We start from the raw sequence: 21,953 nt of genomic DNA, 5'->3' as shown, positions 1-21,953 counted from the left end.
ACGGTTTTTCTCTGAACTCTTATATCATAGCGTTGGCTTAGCGTGGCTACAGGAACATGAATCTGACCAAGGGGCATTGAGGGGGTGAAAAAAAAGCAAACATACAGACACATGCACAGAAAATCTGGGGTCACGTGGTCTGGGATCTCTGTTGGAGAAGACACACACCCTGTGGTTATTGTAAACAGTTGAGTGGGGTGAGGGGAAGGAGTTACTGCACACAGGTGTATAAGGAGGCAGGGGTTATGGTGTACAGCTGGACCAAGAAAGCAGGTTTAGCTCATCTCTGTAGGCTAGTCTCTGTAGGAGAACAGTCTTCAGGTGTGAACATCCCGGGACAGGGTGGGGAAGCTATGGTGGGCATTTTCTGCACACAGTATCAATGTCTCCCCATGGACCAGAGGAAGCTTTGCCATTTCCCTCCGAGCTTCACCCTGGACTGACTGGAGGAGGGGAAGGCTTTGCCATTCGGTCTGAGACTTTGGGGTCCTTGATGTGGCTGTGCCCATGTCACTCAGGACTCCCATCACTCAGGGCTTTCTCTATCCCCAGCAACTGCAACCTAAGTTCAGAGGTAAACAAACTGTAGCCATACCTAAAACCATGCCCATGCTAGGTAACTGAGTCGTAGTCAGTCAGAGCAGCTGAACTCTAGCCAATCACAAGCTGTGGATTACGTTCAGATGGGGCAGATTCTACTGCTGTGACCAATCGAGCTGTTTCTGGACGTCGCCACTTACGAATCTCACATCGCTGGATGGAGTGCTCTGAGCTGCCACAGGTTAAAGAGCTTCCAACCCATGAATCCTTCTTCCCTCAAATACACTCTGCCAAATTCAATTTTTCTAAACGCATTTACAATAATGTGCCACCACGTTGCGTCTAACCCATCACTTCTAACCACTAACCACTCTGGGACACGGCTGGATGCCTTCCCCACTTAACACATACTTTCCTAGTAAGGAGCTCTCGAGTTTCAGTGGTTCTCCCCCTCCATAATGCATGCTGAGAGAGAAGTCTTGGCAGGCATATGAAGCTTCCTGGGATGTAACCTCTGAGAATTCCCAGGCCACGTATTTGACTGATTATTGCCATATGGTTCTAGAAGAGCTGAACCAATCTACCAATAACCCTACGGGTATGGCATGTAGTGCCTGTGACCCCACACCCAACCTCCTTGCCTCTCCAGCCTTCTTCTTTTGTCAAAACAAGCTTCATTTTATTTTTATTTATGCATGGGGTGGGGTGGGGGGGATCTCTGTGTACAAGTGCCTGCAAACGGCAGAGCACACATCAGATCCCAGGGAGCTGGAGTTGTAGCCACCTGGTGTGGGTGCTGGGATCCAGACTCCAGTTCTCACGAAGAACACAAACACTCAACTCCTAGGCCCTCTCTCCAGCTCTCCTCTCTCTCTCTCTCTCTCTCTCTCTCTCTCTCTCTCTCTCTCTCTCTCTCTCTCTCTCTCTCTCAGCTTGATACGCATTTCTCTGATTTCTATCTGAATTGACATTCTTATAGTAATAAGTTCTTCCTTCTAAGAGCCTGGACTATCTCACCATTTATCATAGCATCTTCTAATTCACTTAAGCCCTTATCTATTACTGTAGCTAGGTTATTTGTTTGGATTGTTTGTAAGAGAAGATAAAGGGAGACTCAAGCTATTCAGAGAGCTCCTGGACCAAACTGGATGTGGTTGTGTACATTATATTTCCAAAATCAAGAGATGGGTGGGAAGACAATGAGCTTGAGGCCGGTCTAGAACACACAGTAAGAGACCCCGTCCACAACTGAGAGGAGGAAGGGGCAGAGGAAGGCATGAAGAAGGCAGATGCCCCAAGTGAAAGGAAGAGGAGTAAGTGAACGCTTGGAGGACCGCTTTACCGTCTGTTTGCCTTTTTTTTTCTTTTAATTTTTGTTATTGGTGTTTTGTCTGTATGTCTGCATGAGGGTATTGGAGCCTGGAATTACAGACAGCTGTGAGCTGCCATGTGGGTGCTGAGAATCGAACCCTTGGTCTTCTGGAAGAGCAGTTCGTGCTCTTAACTGCTGAGTCATCTCTCCAGCCCCCGTAGACCCACATCTTAAACAGCCGAGTGATCAGTGAACATTAAGTAGAAAGGGTAGAAGATCTTCTTCTTCTTCTTCTTCTTCTTCTTCTTCTTCTTCTTCTTCTTCTTCTTCTTCTTCTTCTTCTTCTTCCTCTTCCTCCTCCTTCTTCCTTTACCTCCTCCTCCTCATCTTCTTCTTGCTTTTGCTTTTTGTGTGGGTTTTTTTTTTTTTTTTTTTTTTTTTTGTGACAGGGTCTCTCTGTGTAGCCTTGGCTGTCCTAGTCTTGTTTTGTAGATGAGGCTGGCCTCAAAGTCACAGAGATCCTCCTGCCTCTGCCTCCCCAAGTTCTGGGTTACAGGTGTGGTCCACTGCACCTGGCTGGCAAAGGATCTTCAGTGATCTTCCCAGCCTAATCTTTTGTGAGCACCAATAGACTTTAAGCATAGCCCATTGAGTCTTTCCAAGTTCCATGATAGTTGATTCATGATTTCACTTTTAAGCTGTTAGCAAACAGGGGTGGGTAGTGAGGAGAAAAAAGACAGCATGGCAAGAAAGGCTGTCCAGTTGCCTGGCAGGATGTTGCACCTCAGAACTGAGAGCTTTGTCAATTACTTCTGTCCAACTTTTTGGGAAGAAACTTCCTCTCCTGGGACATGGAGACAGACTCTATCTTATTTGAATCACAAGCCTAACATGCTTCTGCTGTTGGTTGCTAAAATTAAGATTAGAAATGATTTTATATAAAATCACTTGGAGAGTGGGGGCCACTGTCCAGAGGTAGGCTGAAGACTTCTGTTTTGTCAAGAATTCTCCTTGTGACTCTGGTGCTCACCTAGGCTTGGAGCTGTAATGGACTAAGATTTTTCCTTTATGCCACAGCCTAGCTCCTACTGTGCTAGACTGTTACACTCTTAACATGTCCAGCGCTGCCTCCCAGCTTAGAGACAACCACTTTCTATTGCTGTAATTCAGGTGCCTCTTCCACACTCAGAGAAGAGAGAAAAAACCACTGTTTGTAACTCCACTCACACGATGTACAAATAAAACACCAGCAAGCCCATTATTTCATACTTCCGTAAACTTCAAAATTGCACTTGCGTCTTCCCAGAGAGTTGGACAAATCAGAGCAATATAAAGCATCCAGTCTCAGAATTTTTCAGATAATGCCCCATGTTTGGGAGTGTGCTGTGCTCAGTTAAAAGGAATGGCTGTTTCTACAGCAAAGGGTATAATTCTTTCCTGGATGATAAGAGCTGAAGCTCACGCAGAGAGGCCTTTGTGATGGAGGCCAGGCAGCTTTTATGGACTTCGATGCTATTTGCTTCAGTACCCTTTGAAATGCAGGGTCAGCTCACTGGGCTACATCATGCAACAATAACACATTTTTATAGGTGTAGCTTGTCAGAGCAGCAACAACATGCAATACATAAAACCAATAAACACACAACGTCTACCGATCCTATCCTAGTAACCAGATAAAGCAATAAAATTGACAGCAGCCATCAAATAGCTCCCTTCCTGACTCTGTGGGCTGAATTTACTGTTGCTTAATACACAGGAGCTGTCAAAGAGCCTTAGATCAGCGTGGTGCCCAGGAGCAGCAAGTCACAGGGCATGAAGTGCGGCAGGCCTGACAAATGAAAGCAAGATGGGCAGTTAGGGCTTGCCAAGGCTTAATACTTTGGGGCCTTTAGTGTAATGCATCTGTAGCAGGGATTTTTTTTAATGGAATATTTCTGGTTTTCCAAGTTATAAATTGTTAAGAAAAGTGGTGTGGTTATAGTGTCTTAGTTAGGGTTTTATGTAGACACCATGACTACCAATTTTTTAAAAAAATATATTTTATTAATTTATTCATATTACATCTCAATTGTTATCCCATCCCTTGTATCCTCCCATTTCTCCCTTCCTCCTATTTTCCCCTTACTCCCCTCCCCTATGACTGTGACTGAGGGGGACCTCCTCCCCTTGTATATGACCACCAAATTTTTATAAAGGAAACATTTAACTGGGGCTGGCTTACAATTTCAGAGGTTTAGTCCATTAGCACCATGACAGGAAGCATGGTAGCATGCAGGCAGACATGGTGCTGGAGGAGGAGCTGAGAGTGCTACATCCGGATCAGCAGGCAGTAGGTAGTGAACTGAGTTTCTCTGAATCCCACCTCCTAGTGACACACCTCCTTCAGCAAGGTCAACCCTACTCCCACAAGGCCACTACTGCTCCTGATAGTGACACTGCCTTTGATTTTTGGGGGCCATTGTCTTCGAAACCACCACATATAGAATGGGAGATTCACCATTAGTACCTTCTATCTTCAGTTCATCCCTAAGGCAGGCATCAGCTGACATCTGACTGAATAGACAGGGAACACAATTGGGTTCGTGTTTCCCAAGGCAACATTCTGAATGTGGGATCCATCTGCACCTTGAGATGGGGGAAGTAGGAGGGAAGCAGAAATAATAGGGTGGGACATTAGAGATACAGTCATTGGTGAGGGATCCAGAGCTAACCTCATCTCAACAATATCCTAATTGCTGAAGGCTTAGCTTAGAAATCCATTATCAACAGATTGCTCTGGGCATGGCTAGTGAGAAATAATTGGGAGGGGCAGTGCAGGAAGCAACAGAGATGTTGACCAGAGGTAAGGATAAGTGGGGACAGGCTTGGTGACAGTAGTAAGCTTTGATAAGGGCTCAGGGACTGGAGGCTTGATACATCTCAGTATTTGAAATGTAAGACATGAGGGGCTGGGGTGTAGCAGACGTTTAGCAGAACCACTGTACCTGGAGTGGATCTGGCACCTAAGCGTTGAAGTAGCCCTCTGTCAGTGATCATTATCTGAGATGTCACTGGGGTTGTTCTTTCAAAAGATCCTCAGAGCCTTTGCATAGCTTAGTCTCAAGACAGACCTGGCAAATTAGACTCTTATGGCTGAGAATTTATTAGGTGATGGGTCTTTCAAGACAATCCCTATATCAGAAAATTTAAAATAAGTTTTGGTATGTAGAAGTTGATTTGCTAAAAGTGCCTTTGGTGTAACAAAAAAAAAAAAAAAAAAAAAAAGAGCCTCTAGGAAGCTGTCAGTGTTCAGTTGTTTAGAGGCTGATCTTCCTGCTGCTGAGAAGCCTAAATTCATCCTGCAGTGGCTCTCTTTCTTCGATCAGTCTTCCCGAGTAAACTAGAACACTGACATTTGCCACCCAATTGGGGGTAGGGGTGGGTCAGTGAGTAAAGTGCTTTCTGCACAAGCTGACTTCAGCTCCTTAAGCACCCACGTGAAAAGATGGGCAGAGCAGTGTGTATTTATAACCCCAGAGCTGGAGAGTGGCAACAGAGCATGGAGATGGGTGTATCCTTGGGGTTTGAGTAAGCTCTGTGTTCAGTAAGGAGCCCTGGATGGTGAAACACTCACATGACTCCCACCTTTGGCCTCCACAGGAACATTCATGGGTGAGCATGAGCCCACACCCTGAACCCTTATCCTGGCCCCAGTCGTGATTCTGGACATTGAAGAGCCAGAAGGACAATAAAGAAGCTGGAGAGTTCAGTGGCTGTGACATCATTCACCACTGCGTTTGATTAACAGCCACTCGCAGAAGAGGAAAGCATGCCTGCAAACCCCAGAGGTGTGCGGACTGATGGCAGGAGCTCGCAGAGGCAGGGCTGACATCCCTAAGGAGCCACTTGCCTAAGCAGCTTTCCCAGGAGTGAAGAGCAGACATGGCTGAATGTTGCCATTGGCTCTTCTTTTTTGATATTCGACCAGCATTTCATAATTAGCTAATGTATCTACCGTAAAATTGGTTATGGCATTCAATCAAGGGTTTATGTAGCTGCCCTTCGGTTTTCATGGGGAAACTGGGTCTAGGAACCCTCAGATACCAGAGTCCTTATTAAAAAAACAAAAACAAAAACAAACAAACAAAAAAAAAACCCAGAATATAATAATGTTTTCATACAACACACACACTCCTCCATATACTTTTTGACTTTAGACCATTAGCAGTACTTCATATGGTTTAGATGCTGTGAAAATAGCTATGTTGTTCAGGGAATGAGGAAATGAACTATACATGTGTTTGGTATTTGTCCAATCTTTTTCAAATATTACCAATCTATTGTTGCTTAAATCCCTGGATTCAGAGAACAGTAACTGTAAGTATAAGAGAGTTTCCACCAGCAATTCAGACTTCAGAAGATCTAGCCTGCATCCGAAGGATTCTGGGACTTGAAAGGGATTAAGTTGCGGCATTGACAACTATCTTGTCCTTTCTGTCTATTTGCATTCAGTAGCCCCAAGCTGTCTGTCACCACTACAACCCTTGGGGACACCCTTGGACTGAGCTTCTCACTAAACTGGCCTCATCGCATTCCCAACAGCTAGGTGTGCCAGGACACATAAGTCCACAAGGTTCCATTGTGAAGATGTTCTTCGATAGTCTCCAAAGGGAATAACAGGCTTTGAAAGGCCAGCCTGGGAACCAGACATGAGCCATCTCCCGGTTCACGTGGGAGAGAGGTCCAAGAACCAGAAACCTGAATGATGAAAAGAGCCGTTTGGACCACAGCCCACCTCTATGCCTGCAACCCAAGAGCCAGGACACCAGACAGGACAAGGGGAGCCTCCTTGTGGTGAGAGAGATGGAAGCCTAACCTTCAGGGATGGGTGGGATGAGGCTTTAAAAGTTTTGTATGACAGCAGGTTGCCAAGAAGAGACTTGATACCCTATGAGCATATACAGGGGGAGGTAATCCCCCTCAGGAACAGTCATAGGGGAGGGGAATAATGGGAAAATGGGAGGGAGGGAAGAATGGGAGGATACAAGGGACGGGATAAACATTGAGATGTAACAAGAATGAATTAATAAAAAAAATTTTAAAAAAAGTTTTGTACGGTTGGTGCCCTAAGGGCTTCTCAAAAACCTTAGAAAGCAAATAATTGAGGTGACTAGTAGAATCTAGTTGAGAGCAGACTTTATTACTTTGTCTTCTCTTTTAAATTCACTGTACTTTTTTTTTTTTTTTAACCTTTTGTCATTTAAAATGAGCACTGAGACTTTTCTGGGGCCTAACTTCCCCAAATGGCTCAATTACAGAGAGCTCAGCCTCAAGCAAAATGTCAGAAGTGTGAGAAAAAGAGTGGAGGGGCAGGGTTGGCCCTAGCATAACCAGGTTGGGTGGAGGTTTTGTGTGTGTGTGTGTGTGTGTGTGTGTGTGTGTGTGTGTGTGTGTGTGTGCGTGCACATGCATGCTTCTTTCTTGGATGAGTGGGGTTGCTATGGGGTATCAGTGAGTGTATGTCACTTTTTACTGGAAGAAGTCGCTCTGTGCATCACAGCAGCATCTGGGCCTCCAACCCCAGCACCATGGGAGACTCATGTGAATACAACATTCACATTCAGAAAACCTCAATGAACCGCAGCCCAGTGCTAGAAAACAATAGAAAAGTCACTTGGGGCAGTGTCACTTGGGGCAGTGTCACTTGGGGCAGTGTCACTTGGGGCAAGTTTGCTAAACACATTCATCTGTGTTCTCTGGAAACCTTGAGCTAAATGTGTTGGTATTTCCACCTGAGGAAATATTTCACGGCGAAAATCACCAAGACAGCGAACAAGAGCAAGACCACAATGAGAAGGAAAATGCCCACAGCTGTGATACCACAGGACAACGTGACTTCAGACAGCCTGACTCCCCTCAGCAATGGGGGATTTGCGCAAAGAGTGTCCTCTTCGTCCTCAAGCTTCTGCAGGTTTTCTTTGTACCATTCTATAAAGTAAATGTTTGAGCAAGTGCAGTCAAGGGGATTTTGTCTTAAATTAATGGTACTCTGCTGGGACAAGATGGGGAGGAGATTGGCTGGGATGACGCTAATGTGATTGGAGGCGAGATTGAGGTGGAGCCCCTTAAGATGACCAAGGGCCTCAATGCTACTGGATGTCAGCTTGTTTTGACTCAAGTCTACATGACTCATTGTCTTAAGGCTGAGGAAGGCTTGCTGGTCTATGGAGGAGAGATCGCAGAGTGATAAAATCAGGATTTCTAGGCTTCCCAGGGTCTGAAGTAGGTTTGTTCTTTGGATATTTCCATTTGGAAAATGATTTCCCTGTAAGTTTAGATGGCGGAGCGCTGGCAGGCCATTGAGGAGTTGCTGGTTGCTGGTGTCAAGGAAGCAGTGGGAGAGATTTAGAACCTTCAAAAGATGGAGGTTCTGGAAGGGACTTTGTGGAGCATTCACACGCAATCGGGTGAACGCTAAATCCAGGAGTTCTAGCTGAGGGCATTCTTTGAAGGCTTCACTCCTGAGGCCCAGGGGTTCATTGTAGCTCATGTTCAGGTTTTGTAAGTGAGACAGGTTTTTGAGTTGCAGGTTGCAGCAATCAGAAGTTTCGATGTCGTCGTGGCTGAGATCAAGCTCCCGCAGATTTTCCAAGTATTCTAAACAGCCAGTACCAAGGTCAAGTCTCTTTGTGTTGCCTTTGATGGAAAGATGTGTAAGGGAGGGGAAGTTGGCGGCGCTGATTTGGCACAGATTCTCAAACTTATTTGCGCTGAGAACTAGTTTCTTGAGCTTGCGCAGGCCCACAATCCCAGCGGGCAATTCTTTCAGGTGAGTGGCTGTGAGGTCCAGTTCCCGGAGGCCGGTGAAACAGTGGAATGTGTTGGAGGAAATGTCGAGGAAGTGATGCTTCTGTAGGTTGATGCTCTCAACGGACATTTCACAGAGACCCTCAAACATGGCGGAACTGAGTTCGTCACCATCGTCAATGTCCTCAAACGTTCCCAGCCAGAGAGACTCGACCGTGGAGTTCCGCAAGCCCTGGAAGATACCGAGCAATTTGAGAGTCCCTCCGAAGTTTAAACTTTGGAAGACGGTTGACTTGAAAGCCCCGGGCTCTATCCCTGTGATGTCATTCCCACATAAGTTAAGGTTTAGATCAGTGGCTAGCTGTAGAGAGCCCACATCTTCTGTAGACAAGTAATGGATCGCGTTATTCTGAAAATCTAGGACCTTCAGCTTCTCTGCAGGGAAGTCTTTGGGGAGCTTAATGGAGGAAATATGGTTGCTCCCGAGATGCAGACTTTCCAGGTGTTTCAGATTGTGCCCTGGGATGAAATCAAGACTGGATATTCCTGTTTGGATGAAGAACAGGTGCTTCAGTGCCTTGGGCCCGTTCAGTGCTGTTTCTGCCACAAATATCAGGGGATTTGCAGTCAGCACCAGTGTGTCTAACTGATGCTGGCTTTGGAAAGTATCTTCATGTATCCAGTAAATCTGGCACCTTCAAGAGAGAAGGGCATTTACAATCATTTATTCAAGGACAAAAGACCGAACATTAGCAAGTATTAGCAATACATTAGCAAGTATTTGGGATTATAGATGAAAGGTAGCTTGATAGAAGTTATTAGAAGCAGATGGTGTGGGATTGAGGCAGGGATCCCATGCCTGCCCCACTATGGGAGGTAGTTTAGTGTACATCACTGAAAAGGACAACAGAGCTTTCTTCCATACCCCAGAACAATTTGTTGGATTAATGTATAGATAGCCTTAGTTCTGAACACTCTGATTCAGAATTTATTCTGTATCCCTTGCCTCTTTAGAGTGAACATTTAGAGATATATTATTATTACTATTATCATTATTATTATTACTAGTATTAGTAGTAATAGTAAGGAAAAAATAAGTGATTTGACTGATTATAAAAACCAAACTAGATTTACTATTTAATTTAATATAAAATATACCACCTATAACACATAGGAGACATTATATATTGGTAACATTACGGGTAAGATACAGCCTTTACTGATGGGGGGGGCAGTTAGTGAAGATTGACTCCAGGGAGGGCCTAGCATATGTTAAGCATACATCCTACCACTGGGCTATGGTCTTGCCCTCTTTTTCATCAGTTAAATGTGAAATGGGCTCATGGAGAATTATTGTGTGTCAAGTGATATATGGGAAAATGTTCCTTGAGCTGGAGAATAGTAAAGACTCAGTAACACAATCCTGGTACTACATCTAAAATTCCTGGATTAATTATGCACATGTGCACAGGAACACACACCCCTCTGTTTGCACACATGTGTGTTGATGGTCCCCTCCTATAACCACAAGTGAGTAGTGATAGTTGTTGGGGGATGGTCTGATGTATTTAGATGCTAATTACCGTTTGCTGTCTGTGTGACCCACCTTTTGCTTAATAAAAAGCCCATCCCACCTGGGCGGGGCAGGAGATAGGTGGGGCTAGGAGAGAGAGGAATTCTGGGAAGAAGAAAGACCACCACGAGGAGAAAGGAGAGAGACCTGAAGGGAAGAGAGGAAAGCCACCATGGGTTAGATGGAGGAGAAGCACATGGCCAGTGTGGATGGAGAATCCGGCCCAGATGAAGAACATTAGCAAGTATTTGGGATTATAGATGAAAGGTAGCTTGATAGAAGTTATTAGAAGCAGATGGTGTGGGATTGAGGCAGGGATCCCATGCCTGCCCCTCTATGGGAGGTAGTTTAGAGGATTGATATCTGCCCTGCCCCAGGTTAACTAAGGCTATTTTAAAATATAACAAGTGTCTGTGTCTTGTTAATTGATAGCTGGGCCTACTGATAATACAGATAATTTTATAAACACAATAGATATTGGCCATGGTATCTCTCAGTGGTGCTTATAAACATGAAAGATAATTGTAGATGCGTGCGTCCTCCCGCTCTGCAGGAATGGAAGGACCAGTGTGGAGAGCTGCTGCAGGAGTCACAGATGTCACAGAAGCATCAGGCATCCCTTTCCTCATAGACAAATCTTGTGCACTCCCTTGCTTCAGACACTTCTGCCATTTGTTCCCAGCGTTGGTCCAGCATTCAGATAGGACTTTCAGGCTATATTTCAGGAACTGGAATCATAATTCTTCCTTCTGAACAACTAATGAAACTCTTTATCCAATTTGTGTAGAACAAGTAGATGAAGAGTTAATAGAAGCCAGATTCAGGGATGCTGGCCTTTAATCCTAGCTCTCTCAGGAGACAGAGGCAGGCAAATATCTGTCATTTCAAGGCCAGCTTGGTCTACAGAGTGAATTCCAGGACACAGGGCTACAAAGAATAATCCTGTCTCAAAAAAAAACCAAAACCAAAAACAAAAACCAAAAAAATAACCAATGTTACTAGAGGGATCAGTGAGTTTCTTCTAAAATGCCATTTTCCATGTTACTAGAGGGATCAGTGAGTTTCTCCTAAAATGCCATTTTCCAGTAACAGCCAACTATATTAATAAGCAGTATAATATGGCATCTGTTTTGGCCTAAATATTTCTTTTTCATTTTCCCCAGCAATACTCCTTAGACCAGTGGTTATCAACTTCCCCAATGCACAACCCTTTAATACAGTTCCTCATGTTGTGGTGACTCCAACCATAAAGTTATTTTGTTGCTTACTTTATAACTGTAATTTTGCTACGGCTATGAACTGTGGTGTATATATCTGATATGCAACCCCTGGGAAAGGATTGTTCAACCCCCAAATGGGTCACGACCCCCAGATTGAGAACCATTGCCTTAGAGCTTGCTAAAGAGCACTGCTGAAGCAGAGCTGGGGAGCTGAACATTTTCCTCCTGGTTGACTTTGTTTGCAAGATACCACCCGAAATGTGTTCCTTGGGAAAGGATAAATACACAAACAGCTTATCTGTGGCCCTATAGGAGATTGAATCAGAGACACTTGAGATGTAGGGTACAATTTTGCTTAAGTAACATGTCAAGATCACACAAGGAACTGAAATGCCTACCTGGTTAAATCCAGAAAGGAGAGATTAACTAGTCTACTGAAGGTCGTATTTTGAATTGTAGGCAAGAAATTAAAGCTGAACTCCAAACATTTTGTTGAGTTTGGTAGAGTGCCAGGAATTTCACTGAGACCTAAGTTTTCACAGTTGTATGTTTTGTTGGCTTCTTTCTGATGGGAGAAGAGATATAAATTAATATTGGATTAAGTAGTTTGATTCACTCTCTAGCAAAACTATGTATAATTTTCCTTTTGAAAAGCAATCCCACTTCTAGTGATCTTTACCAAAAATGTACTTGCAAAACCACAAAATGCTTATGAACAACCACATTCATTATAGGTTTTTAGTAAGATACCACAAAGAGTAAGAATAAAGCACTCGCTCTTGTGAGTCAGTTAGTAAAAGACACCTGTAGCCTATCAGAGAACGCTAAGTGATGGGATTAGGGGGTATTAAGAAAACCACACACTTTGTTAGCAAAGGACCAGTTAAGAGCCAAAGTATGGAGGGCAGATTCTAAACCCCAGCACTTTGGAGAGAGTCAGGGGGTTTCCCAGCAAGACCCCGGTTCAACAAACAAACAAAGCAAGGGTACTTTCTAGCATGCACAAGCCTGGGTTCAGTCCTCAGTCCTGGAAGGGAAAAAGATTGTCTATAGCCACACGATCATTGGTATAAGTCTAGGTGAGCAGAATCAAGTGCTCCCTAGAGGAACCCTGTAGAAATATTCTTACCCAAAACAAGCTACCAAATGAATGAATAAATTTGAATCTAGTCAAGATTTTAGGTCTAGCCTTATGCCTACAACACGGCACCTTTAAGTTAAAACTTCATAAACTAGCAGTCAGCCAAATACAGAAAGCAAGACTTTCTTTTTTCTTCTTCAGTTTTTTTTTTTTTAAGACAGGGTTTCTCTGTGTAGCCTTTGCTGTCCTGGACTCACTTTGTAGACCAGGCTGGCTTCAAACTCACAAAGATCCACCTGTCTCTGCCTCCCAGAGTACTGGGATTAAAGGCGTGCACCACGGTGCTTGGTGAAAGCAAGACTTTCTATATAGTAACTGGGAAAAGTAGGGAACAGAGGAAGAGGAGGAAGAAGAGGGAAGAGAGCTTTTATTAAGGGGTAAAGAAGAGGCTAGTGAGATGGCTCAGTGGATAAGGGCACTTGCCACCAAGCCTGCTCCCTTGAGCAAACAGGATAGACCAACTTTTGCAAGTTGACTCCATATAGGCCATGGCATGTACTCACACATGCACATAAAATAACTGTTTAAAAGTTATTTTTAAAAGAGAAAGATACATACATTTTTAGACCAGCAAATAATAGAGTATCCCTTGCTTAGATTATAAGTTTTTAAAATGTTAGGAAAAGATATTATACAGCATCCGAGAACTCTGAAGACAGAGCTCGATGGTATTGGGAAGTAATGAATTTTCCAGAGAGGGAGGGAGGGAGGGAGGGTGGGGGGGGGGGAGAGAGAGGGGGGAGGGTGGGAGAGAGGGAGGGAGGGAGAGAGAGAGAGAGAGAGAGAGAGAGAGAGAGAGAGAGAGAGAGAGAGAGAGATCATTCAATAATCCCAGCACTTGAGACAGGATAATTTCTGTGAATCCTAAACCAGTCTAAGAGTAAAGACCTTGTCTCAACAAACAAACAATCAGAAAATGAGGGTAGGAGAGAGAACTGGGTAGGTAAATTCAGACAAATGTTGATGGTCCTTGAATGGATGTTTTGATGCTCTTGTAACTAATTTTTATAACAAACTTTCTTAATGCAATGTTAAAAGGGAAACTAAGTAGCATAGATGTGTGGGTCCGAGTCCATCCTGTGCCCAACATAATTGAAGATCCTAAAACATGATAGGGATTACCTCTTACATCCCTGATCTAAGATGCAGATCTTGAACTAAGTAGAAATGGGAGGCTATTCATCAGAAATCCACAGAATTATAGAGTCATGGCTTATCTGGCAGTAGTACTGTAGTATAGAGGGCTGGGGTGTGTCTGATGAGGGGGAGGTAAGAAGGAAGGTCTTGCTTAGGGAAGCTCCTAGGTAAGAAAAGTACCATTGGAGGCACAGGAAGAGGAGCATCAGGGACCACCAGTGCTCAGATCATCTTACACCCTAGTGAATCCATGAAGCCACATACTTGCTTTCTATTGGCCCATGGAGGCTGCTCCAGCACACTCCAGTCTACCTGCCTTCCTATTGCTGACTACAAACAGATTTCCCTAGCCGGAAAGAGGAGTGCACACACCGTCCTCTGCTCCGGAGTGCGAGGCACTTGAGATGGCATCATTTTAATCACATTTTGCTTAACTCCCATTTCCTGTTCAGTGACGCACTTTTTCCTACCTCCACTAAGCAGACCCATCAACAGGAAATCACTGTTTTCCTTCTGTGCTGTGAGGTTATTGTAAATGTCGCTGAAGAAAATGCCATATTTATATTTCCTTGTAATTTATTCTCCATTTTTATAGACCCAAGGTCCTCTAGGCACTGTCACAAATCCATCCACATAATGTCCTTGAAATACACACTTTGCATTTAAAACTTAGATTTAGCTGGCTGGTGGGGAAAAAAAAAAGCACGTGGCTCACCCAGAGAGAATCGGTGTAGACTGCTGAGGGCTCAGCGTTCCTATGGTTCCAGTTAGCTTGGAGGCTAGTTTTTCTTTTCTGGTCTCCATTGGCATATCACATACATGTGGAGAAAGGGGAATCCCCCAATCTGCCTGGCTCTATTACAGTCCTTTGGCAAAAGGTCTAAGGCTAACGACTTCCCCCAACTAAATACACATGCCGGGCCACTGAAATGATTTCCTGTGTCAGCCTCTCCTGGGTTTGCTAAGCTGTTTACTGCACTAATGACATTCAGAAAGTAGAGGCTGCAGGAACTCTGCTGAGCCAGGGGCCAAGGGAGCGAGCTTCTGGAGGAGGAAAAGCAAGGCGGTGAAACGCTGTTTCACTCCAGGAAAGGAGGAAAGAAAGAAAGAAAGAAAGAAAGAAAGAAAGAAAGAAAGAAAGAAAGAAAGAAAGAAAGAGAAAAAGGAGAGTAGCTAAGGCCTGCTAGTGCCAAGAAGGAATCCCACTAAAGCCTGCTCCACACATCTCCATGGAGGTGGGACTAGCAACGACCCTGCTGCCCTTGATTTCCAGGAGAGAGGATGACAACGAGAGTCAGTTAGAATTTTAAACCGAACAGGTTTTGGGCTTCACACACACATGTGTGCTCCCTACAGTTTTTACAGTCTGAGTTTTACAATAGAAGTTGTTATGACCTGACTGTGAGAGTTAGTGGGATTTCAGTTGACTGTATTTTTAAAAGCTAGAAGTGTGAACATTCACACACACACACACACACACACACACACACACACACAGAGTCATTCTCATTTGTTCCTTTGTGATATAACGTTTTGTAAGTTCCAGGCACTCAGCTTATACCTCCTTAAGAACAAGGACACACAGGCATAGTACCAATATCTGGTTGAGAATGCTTCACACTGATGAGAGTTTTTATCCAACAATCCATCGTTTTTCCAGTTGCTGCCATGCTGCCCTCCATGGTAACTTTCTGGGTTTTTCCAATCTGGAATCATACCTTCCTTGCATTCGTTGTCAAAATTCTAGACTTCACTAGTCCCGAGGCAATCCTTAGCCTCTTGGAACACTGATTCTTTTTTTTTTTTTTTTTTAAAGAGAGAAGGGGAAAAAAACGTAGGTTCATGTGTGTCAGAACATCTCTCACTGTGGGCCACGTAGTCGCGGTCTTGGATTCAGGTAGAAGTTGCGTTTTTGGTAGAAGCTCTACAACAACGTGCCTGAGTCTTTCTAGCCACAGCGACTAGGGCCAAAGCTTTGGGTGAGTTCTAACTGCAGAGAGGAATGACGGAGCTTCAGAGGATGAATAGAAAGGATGAAGGACAGGAACAAACAGCGCAACCACTGCCAGGGCTATGAGCTTCTGGTGTCTTTCCAGGCAGATGTCCCCCATGCCACAGCTTTCTGAGGCCTGAGCGATTTTTTTTCTTCTGGAAGATGAGCAGTTTCCAAAGTTGCCTTTCCACTCTTTCTCCTTGGCTGGCTGCACTGCAGACAGGGTCCATCCTTCTTAACGTGAGTTTCTGGGCCGGTGGAGCTGTGTGGCCAAGCCACTCGGATGCATGCAAGCGCACACACCTTGCCCTTTGTCAAGAAGCATTTGCTTAGGACCCACAGGCCGCCCTGGGGCCTGTGCCAGTGTCTTCACCCTCAGCTTGGGCTCAGAACTGGGCCTTTTACCTTGAGCAGGCCTGGGGAGCAGCATGTGCATTTGCAATGGCCTTTCCCTCTAGGTATCCGCTTTGCACGTTTTCCATCAGCACGTTAGTTAGTTTGTTTCTTCTGTACCTCAACTCCCTCCTGCCACAGCCCACTGCATTTTTTTTTCTCCTCCAAAGCCTGGAGACATTTTTCTAATTTGGAAGCATTTGTATTTCACTGGAATGCTCATCCTCACCTTTTGAGCTGTGTGGTACGCTTGACACATGCATGCAGGAGGCTTTGGGAACACTGACCCCCCCCCCCCCCGCCCTTGAATCATACCTTGATTCAAAGGAGGGATTTGACTGGTAAGCTAAATTCCAGAGCAAAGATTACTCTCTGAAAACAAAAGAAAAGAACAAATGAAACAAAAATTTGCCAGGAGGGCACATCCCTAAAATTGTGGTGTTAAACTGACTCCTTCAAGTGAAGGGCATTCCAACTAAACATGCTTTATTTTCTGGGTCTCTACAGCAGCAGTTCTCAACCTGTAGGTCGAGACCCCTGGAGGGTTTGAACAATCTTTTCAGTATAGCAGATCTCCACATACCAGATACCCTGAATATCAGATATTTGCATTCATAACAGTAGCAAAATTAGAGTTATGAAGTAGCAAAGAAAATAATCTTATGCTTGGTAGGTTCCTCACAACATGAGGGACTGTATTAAAGGGTCACAACATTGAGAAGGTTGAGGAGCACTGCTCCACAGAATTATCCCGCTTGTCTTCAAAGCTAAGGTCACAGCACTGTGTTACCTGGGCCTCTCTTGTCCCCCAGCTGTAGCTTGGGGACAGTAAGCTCACCCACAGGTGTGCCCATGAGAAGTATCCAGACAAAGGACCTTACCCCTGAGGAGGAGCACCCACTTAAGGAGTCATCTCACCGTCCCACCCTCGAAAGCACCAGAAGCTTTTGCATCCCTGAGCATGGAGCACTGCTAAGTGAAGTCTGCCCCATCCCTAGAAACAGAAGGACTTTGTCTTAAGCTGGTGTGGGTGGAAAGAGTGGCTGAGATGAGTCTATTAGAAATGGGAGTGGGGAAAGTAAGCCTACAGTCCCAAGGAACTATTCCACAGTGTTTTGAAAATGTAACAGGAGCATCAAGGGGCACTAGTAAGCCTAGTAAGCATATTTGCTAGTCTCAAAAGGCCTACTCATGGTTGTAATTTTGTTACTTGCATGCAGAGAACACGGGGCATTTAGCAACAGAAGATTCTCTGCGGAGTGCTCATGACGTTTTATTATAATTTTCTCATAATTTGTGTATAGGTTGGGAACTTTTTTAAGCAAAAATTTTTATTAAAATATTAATCCTGACTTCTACCCAACATTCACATATATACAAATGTATACATCAGTCCTTGAGCTGTGAAACTTAGAAATATGAACCAATAAATCTTCCGGAAGAAACTGTGGAATAATATCACCATAGCCTCGGGGTTGGCAAAGATTTCTTAAACTGGACAGAAATGTACTGAAAATGAAAGGAAAAATGTTAAAATTGAGTTATAATAATATTAAGAACTTCCAGTTGGCCAAAGACATATTTAGAAAAGTTGAAAGGAAAGTCTTGGAGCAGAAGAACATATTGGCTATCAGATAAAGAAGAGCCCACACGAATCAAGACAGTGGAGGAGAAAATGGGTAAAAGACTTTTAAGCATTTCGCACACACAGAAGTGGTTGTAGAGGGCTGGGTGTATATTAGAGGCCTAACGCTTGTCTATCATGAAAGTGACTCTGGGTTTGACTCTCAGAAGTGCAGGAAGGGAGAAGGTATATAAACAACTGTGAAGATGTACTCAATTTAATAATTCGTCAGAGAAATAAAAATTGAATCCCAATGAAATACTCCTTCACAACCATCAGAATGGCTCACATTTAATATCACATGTTAACAAGACTCTGGAGCAATCAAAAGTCACATACGCTGCCGATGCGTGTTAATTAGTAGCAATGTTTTATAAAGCTGCCAATATGTAACACACACACACACACACACACACACACACACACACACACACACATCTACTCAGGTACTCATATAGATTTGTATATTCATATACTAGAGAAAGACATAATCAAGAAAATCCTAAACAAGCATCATACATAACGTGAAATGCAATTTATGTACGCAGTTTTCTATTAATAGTAGAGAAACAGATAAATTGTGGTGAGGTCTTCGACCCAAAATAGTGTCACTCAACAGAAGGAATCAACAAATGACTGTTGTGCATGCCATCAGGAGGCGTCAGCAATTTAATCTCAAGCAGAAAGGCCCAAAAGACTTTCTACAATATGATCCCAAGAGTGTAAAGTTGTTTTTTAACAAGCATAAGAGCAACCCTGATGATGGGACTAATGCCAAGGAGGGGACTTGAGAGCTTCTGAGGTATTGAGTATTCACTGTGTGGGATGCCTGGGTCTGTGTATTGGTTGCAATGCAATTAACTGTTTATTTTCTGCATGTGTGTTTTTGCCTCAACAAAACTTTAATAAGCTGAAACGAAGGCAACAACAAAACAAAGACCTTATTGTCATGCCACGCAAGATGAGCTCATGACGTGAGTCATAGGAGCCAACAGGCAGCAAGCCCTGATTATGCTAGAAGTGGGTCAAGAAAGCAAGGGGAAGGCTGGGTAGAGCCAGGCTGCTTTGAATGCAGGAAAAGACCACACATGAAAACCAAAAGCACACAGTGCCTCCTAATCAATCCGGTTTCCTCCCACTTGCCTGTGCCCTAGAGGTCCGGAACCCTCAGAAGAGTATTCCCAGCATGCTCAAGCATTAAGGAGCCTTAGAATTCTGGGGCTTAGGAAGAAAAATGAGAAGAAGCAAGAAGAAAAAATAGAGCTCAAATATTAATGAAATAGGCTACAGGGATATTTAATACTAACCCTGTGCTGGGGAGCAGCCACAGGGTGGAGTTGGGGCTGTTGTATTTGAGGATTTCACTCACACCTGTCTATTATCCAAAAGGGAAATCTTCGTTGTAACATGGGGCCTTTGGGGATCTGTGACCCTGAACCCCACTCCCATGACCTGAAAGGCTCAGTACTGAAGGCCGACAGCAGGCAGTTTCTCACTTTCTACCTCATTTCTCTGTCTTCTGCAGGAGCCATGGACAAAAGAGAACTAGCAGCTCCAGAGGCTAGTGACCTCCGTGGGTGGTTAGTGGGTGGTAGAAGCTCTGCTAGACAGACCCCAGCAAAGCTTGCTCTTCCTGGACTCCCTGTGGTCTGGGAAGGGCTACCCAGGCCTGCCACAGGTGCAGGCTGAACTACTAAGTGTAGAATAGAGCACTGCAAATGGCCTAGTTCTGTGAAAACTGAATGTATGGGAGGATTATCCCATCCTGGGATAATGTCAGCAGGTGCTGGTCTCGTCCTTGGTCACTGAGGAGGGGATGTCCCCATCCCGATACCCTTATGCCATCTACACGGTGTGTGAAATTGGCCTTCCAACTTGAATGAGGTGAATAAAGCTGGACCAATGGTGGCTCTTTCCCCTTTTATTTCCTTTAGCCCTAACTTCCGGGACTGTGTGTCTCATGAACTTTTTCTTTTCTTTTCTTTTCTTTCAGTTTTTCGAGACAGGGTTTCTCTGTGTAGCCTTGGTTGTCCTGGATGCACTTTGTAGACCAAGCTGGCCTCAAACTCACATCAACCCACCTGCCTCTGCCTCCCAAGGGCTGGGATTAAAGGCTTGCACCACCACGCCCAGCTTGCCTCATGAACTTCTTATGTTGAAGGTCTAACTTCCAGGACCTTGTGCCACACGCGACTATAATTGGAGACAAGGCCTTTCAAGATATGAGTACGGCAAAATGAGGAACTCTAGGTAGGACCAAAACCAGCACAGCTAATGTCTTAATCAGAGAAAATTAGACCCAGCTAAGCATGGAGATGGCACACTGGAGATACACAAGAAGACAACCGTTGACAAGCTAGGAAGAGCGTCCTCAGAGGAAAACAACCTTGTCACTACCCTGAGCCTTCGTTTGCAGCTTCTAGAAATGACAGAGAATGAGTTCCTACTGTGTAATTTCCCCCACTCCTCACCTCTGCTTCCGGAAGCCTGTGTAAACTAATTCTTCCTGGGTATCCCATCTCTGCTTGCTCTGAGAGCATCCCAGGTGCACCCAAACACAAGGCTAGCAAGCTTCTCTTTGTTTCTGTTCCATTCTTTATTCCAGTCCCCCAGCTTTGGGTTTGATTCATACCCTTGTCTAGGAAGTCTCTGCCCCGACTTTTGGGTCATGGGCCTGACTTCTATCTGTGGTCTTAGGTTCTCTTTGCCCCTAGCTATCCCTGGCTCATATGCCCCTTTCAGTCTCCGAGTAGGAAAGCAGCTTACGAAGGTTGCCCCCAAGGCTCACAGTCACAGCCTTTTCTGTCTTCACACTTTGTCAAGCAGGCCCATGTGGGATTGGCCATTTGCCAGAGTCAAGGACACTGGGAGGGAGGCTGAACCATTTTAAGATGGCAGAAGAAGAAGACTGAGGCCAGTCTTTTTCTCCATTCTCTCCACAACTTCCCACAAGTTGATAAATATTGTTACAGTTTAAAACAGAAATGTCGTGTTGGCTTGATTCTCATATAATCCTCCTGTGGGCTAGTCCCACAGATAGGAAGATGTCCAATTGGAGGAGGAAGCCAATCTCATTCAGAATGATCTTTAAATGTTCTGAAATCTGCCATGGGCCTGTCTTTACCAGACTTTACCATGACAGCCAAGAAACCAAAGGGCTATGTGGGGAGTGGCCGGCTATGTGCTAGGATGGCGCCCAAACAACTCTCCTGCTTTGGGTGTCAGGATTGAGGGGGTGTGCTCACCCAAATCTTGTTGGTGGTTCCCATTGTCCTCTTTAGGACAGTAGAGACTGAAAGCCAAGGCTCAGATGGTCTCTATGCCATATCTCACAAATTTCAGCAAGTGTCAGCTCGGTAGAGACAAAATAGTTTGGACTCACCTCAATGCACATCTGATCGGAGGAGGTGATGACTTGACAGCTGGCTGAAAAGAGTGCCACTAAAAAGAAGCAGCCGGTGTCCGGAGCCATCCCAGGTCCAGAGCAAGCCCAGCTGGATAGGATTTTCTATGTCCAGAGCCAAGCAATCTAATCACACTCTAATAGCCCTGACGATTTGGCAGGCAGTGAGGGACTCAGAAAGTTGATCTTAGAACTGAAATGCTGTGAACTGCTCAGCGTTTGGATCTCAGCTGCAAAAGAGAGCGAGAAAAAAAAAAAAAGGAGGAAGTTCTTTTTTGCATACCAACCATCTTGGCCAAAAATAACTCCAAGCCCAGCCCCAGAATGGCCCAGTGCACTTCCTGATGAACATGGATCAGTTGTGCAGCCCTTTGGAGCCTCAGTGTGATGCTGCCCACTGGCTTGGGGCCAGTTTCAAGGGTTTGGCCCACTCTGCCAGCTTCTAGTGCCTGTCCCTTGTTAGAGGCTGCGAATACAGGAATCTGCACTACGTAGGACGCCACTTTGCTACCTGTCCTCGTGAGTGACAAGGGTCATGCTGCCAGAGCAGAGAGCTCTGCTCCAGCAAATGGGAGGGGAGAGCTGCGAAACTGGGAACTAGGGCAGGAGGTGACAAGCTCAGCTATCCTGCTAGCTGAAGCTCAGCTGCTTCCTGGACCAGTACTGATCCTCCTGTGGACAGAGATTACTTTTGCTCTCACCCTGGTGACTTAGGACTGTTAAAACAGCTCAGGTAGAAGCCACTTTCCTGCCCTCTCAAATGGTGCAAGTTAAACAAAACAGCTGTTAAAAGATCTGGAACCACATAGCCCCGCCATGGTGGCCCATACC

The 21,953-nt window shown here is 44.8% G+C and overlaps 1 protein-coding gene across 1 annotated transcript; it reads right to left on the bottom strand.

Annotated features, from left to right (window-relative positions):
• Positions 1 to 7,553: 7,553 nt before the first annotated feature.
• On the bottom strand, positions 7,554 to 21,383 carry Cd180 (CD180 molecule). Its single transcript, XM_051172482.1, has 3 exons — positions 21,102 to 21,383; positions 11,830 to 11,996; positions 7,554 to 9,333 (listed from the first exon to the last, which is right to left on the bottom strand). The coding sequence occupies exons 1-3, from the start codon at positions 21,189 to 21,191 to the stop codon at positions 7,602 to 7,604; spliced, it is 1,989 nt and encodes a 662-aa protein (XP_051028439.1). The 5' UTR covers positions 21,192 to 21,383; the 3' UTR covers positions 7,554 to 7,601.
• Between the last annotated feature and the right edge of the window lie 570 nt (positions 21,384 to 21,953).

Source organism: Acomys russatus, chromosome 30 (assembly GCF_903995435.1).
Source record: "Acomys russatus chromosome 30, mAcoRus1.1, whole genome shotgun sequence".
NCBI classification, from domain to species: Eukaryota; Metazoa; Chordata; class Mammalia; order Rodentia; family Muridae; genus Acomys; species Acomys russatus.
Note: the sequence above shows the minus strand (reverse complement) of the source record. Positions and strands in the feature narration are given on the sequence as shown.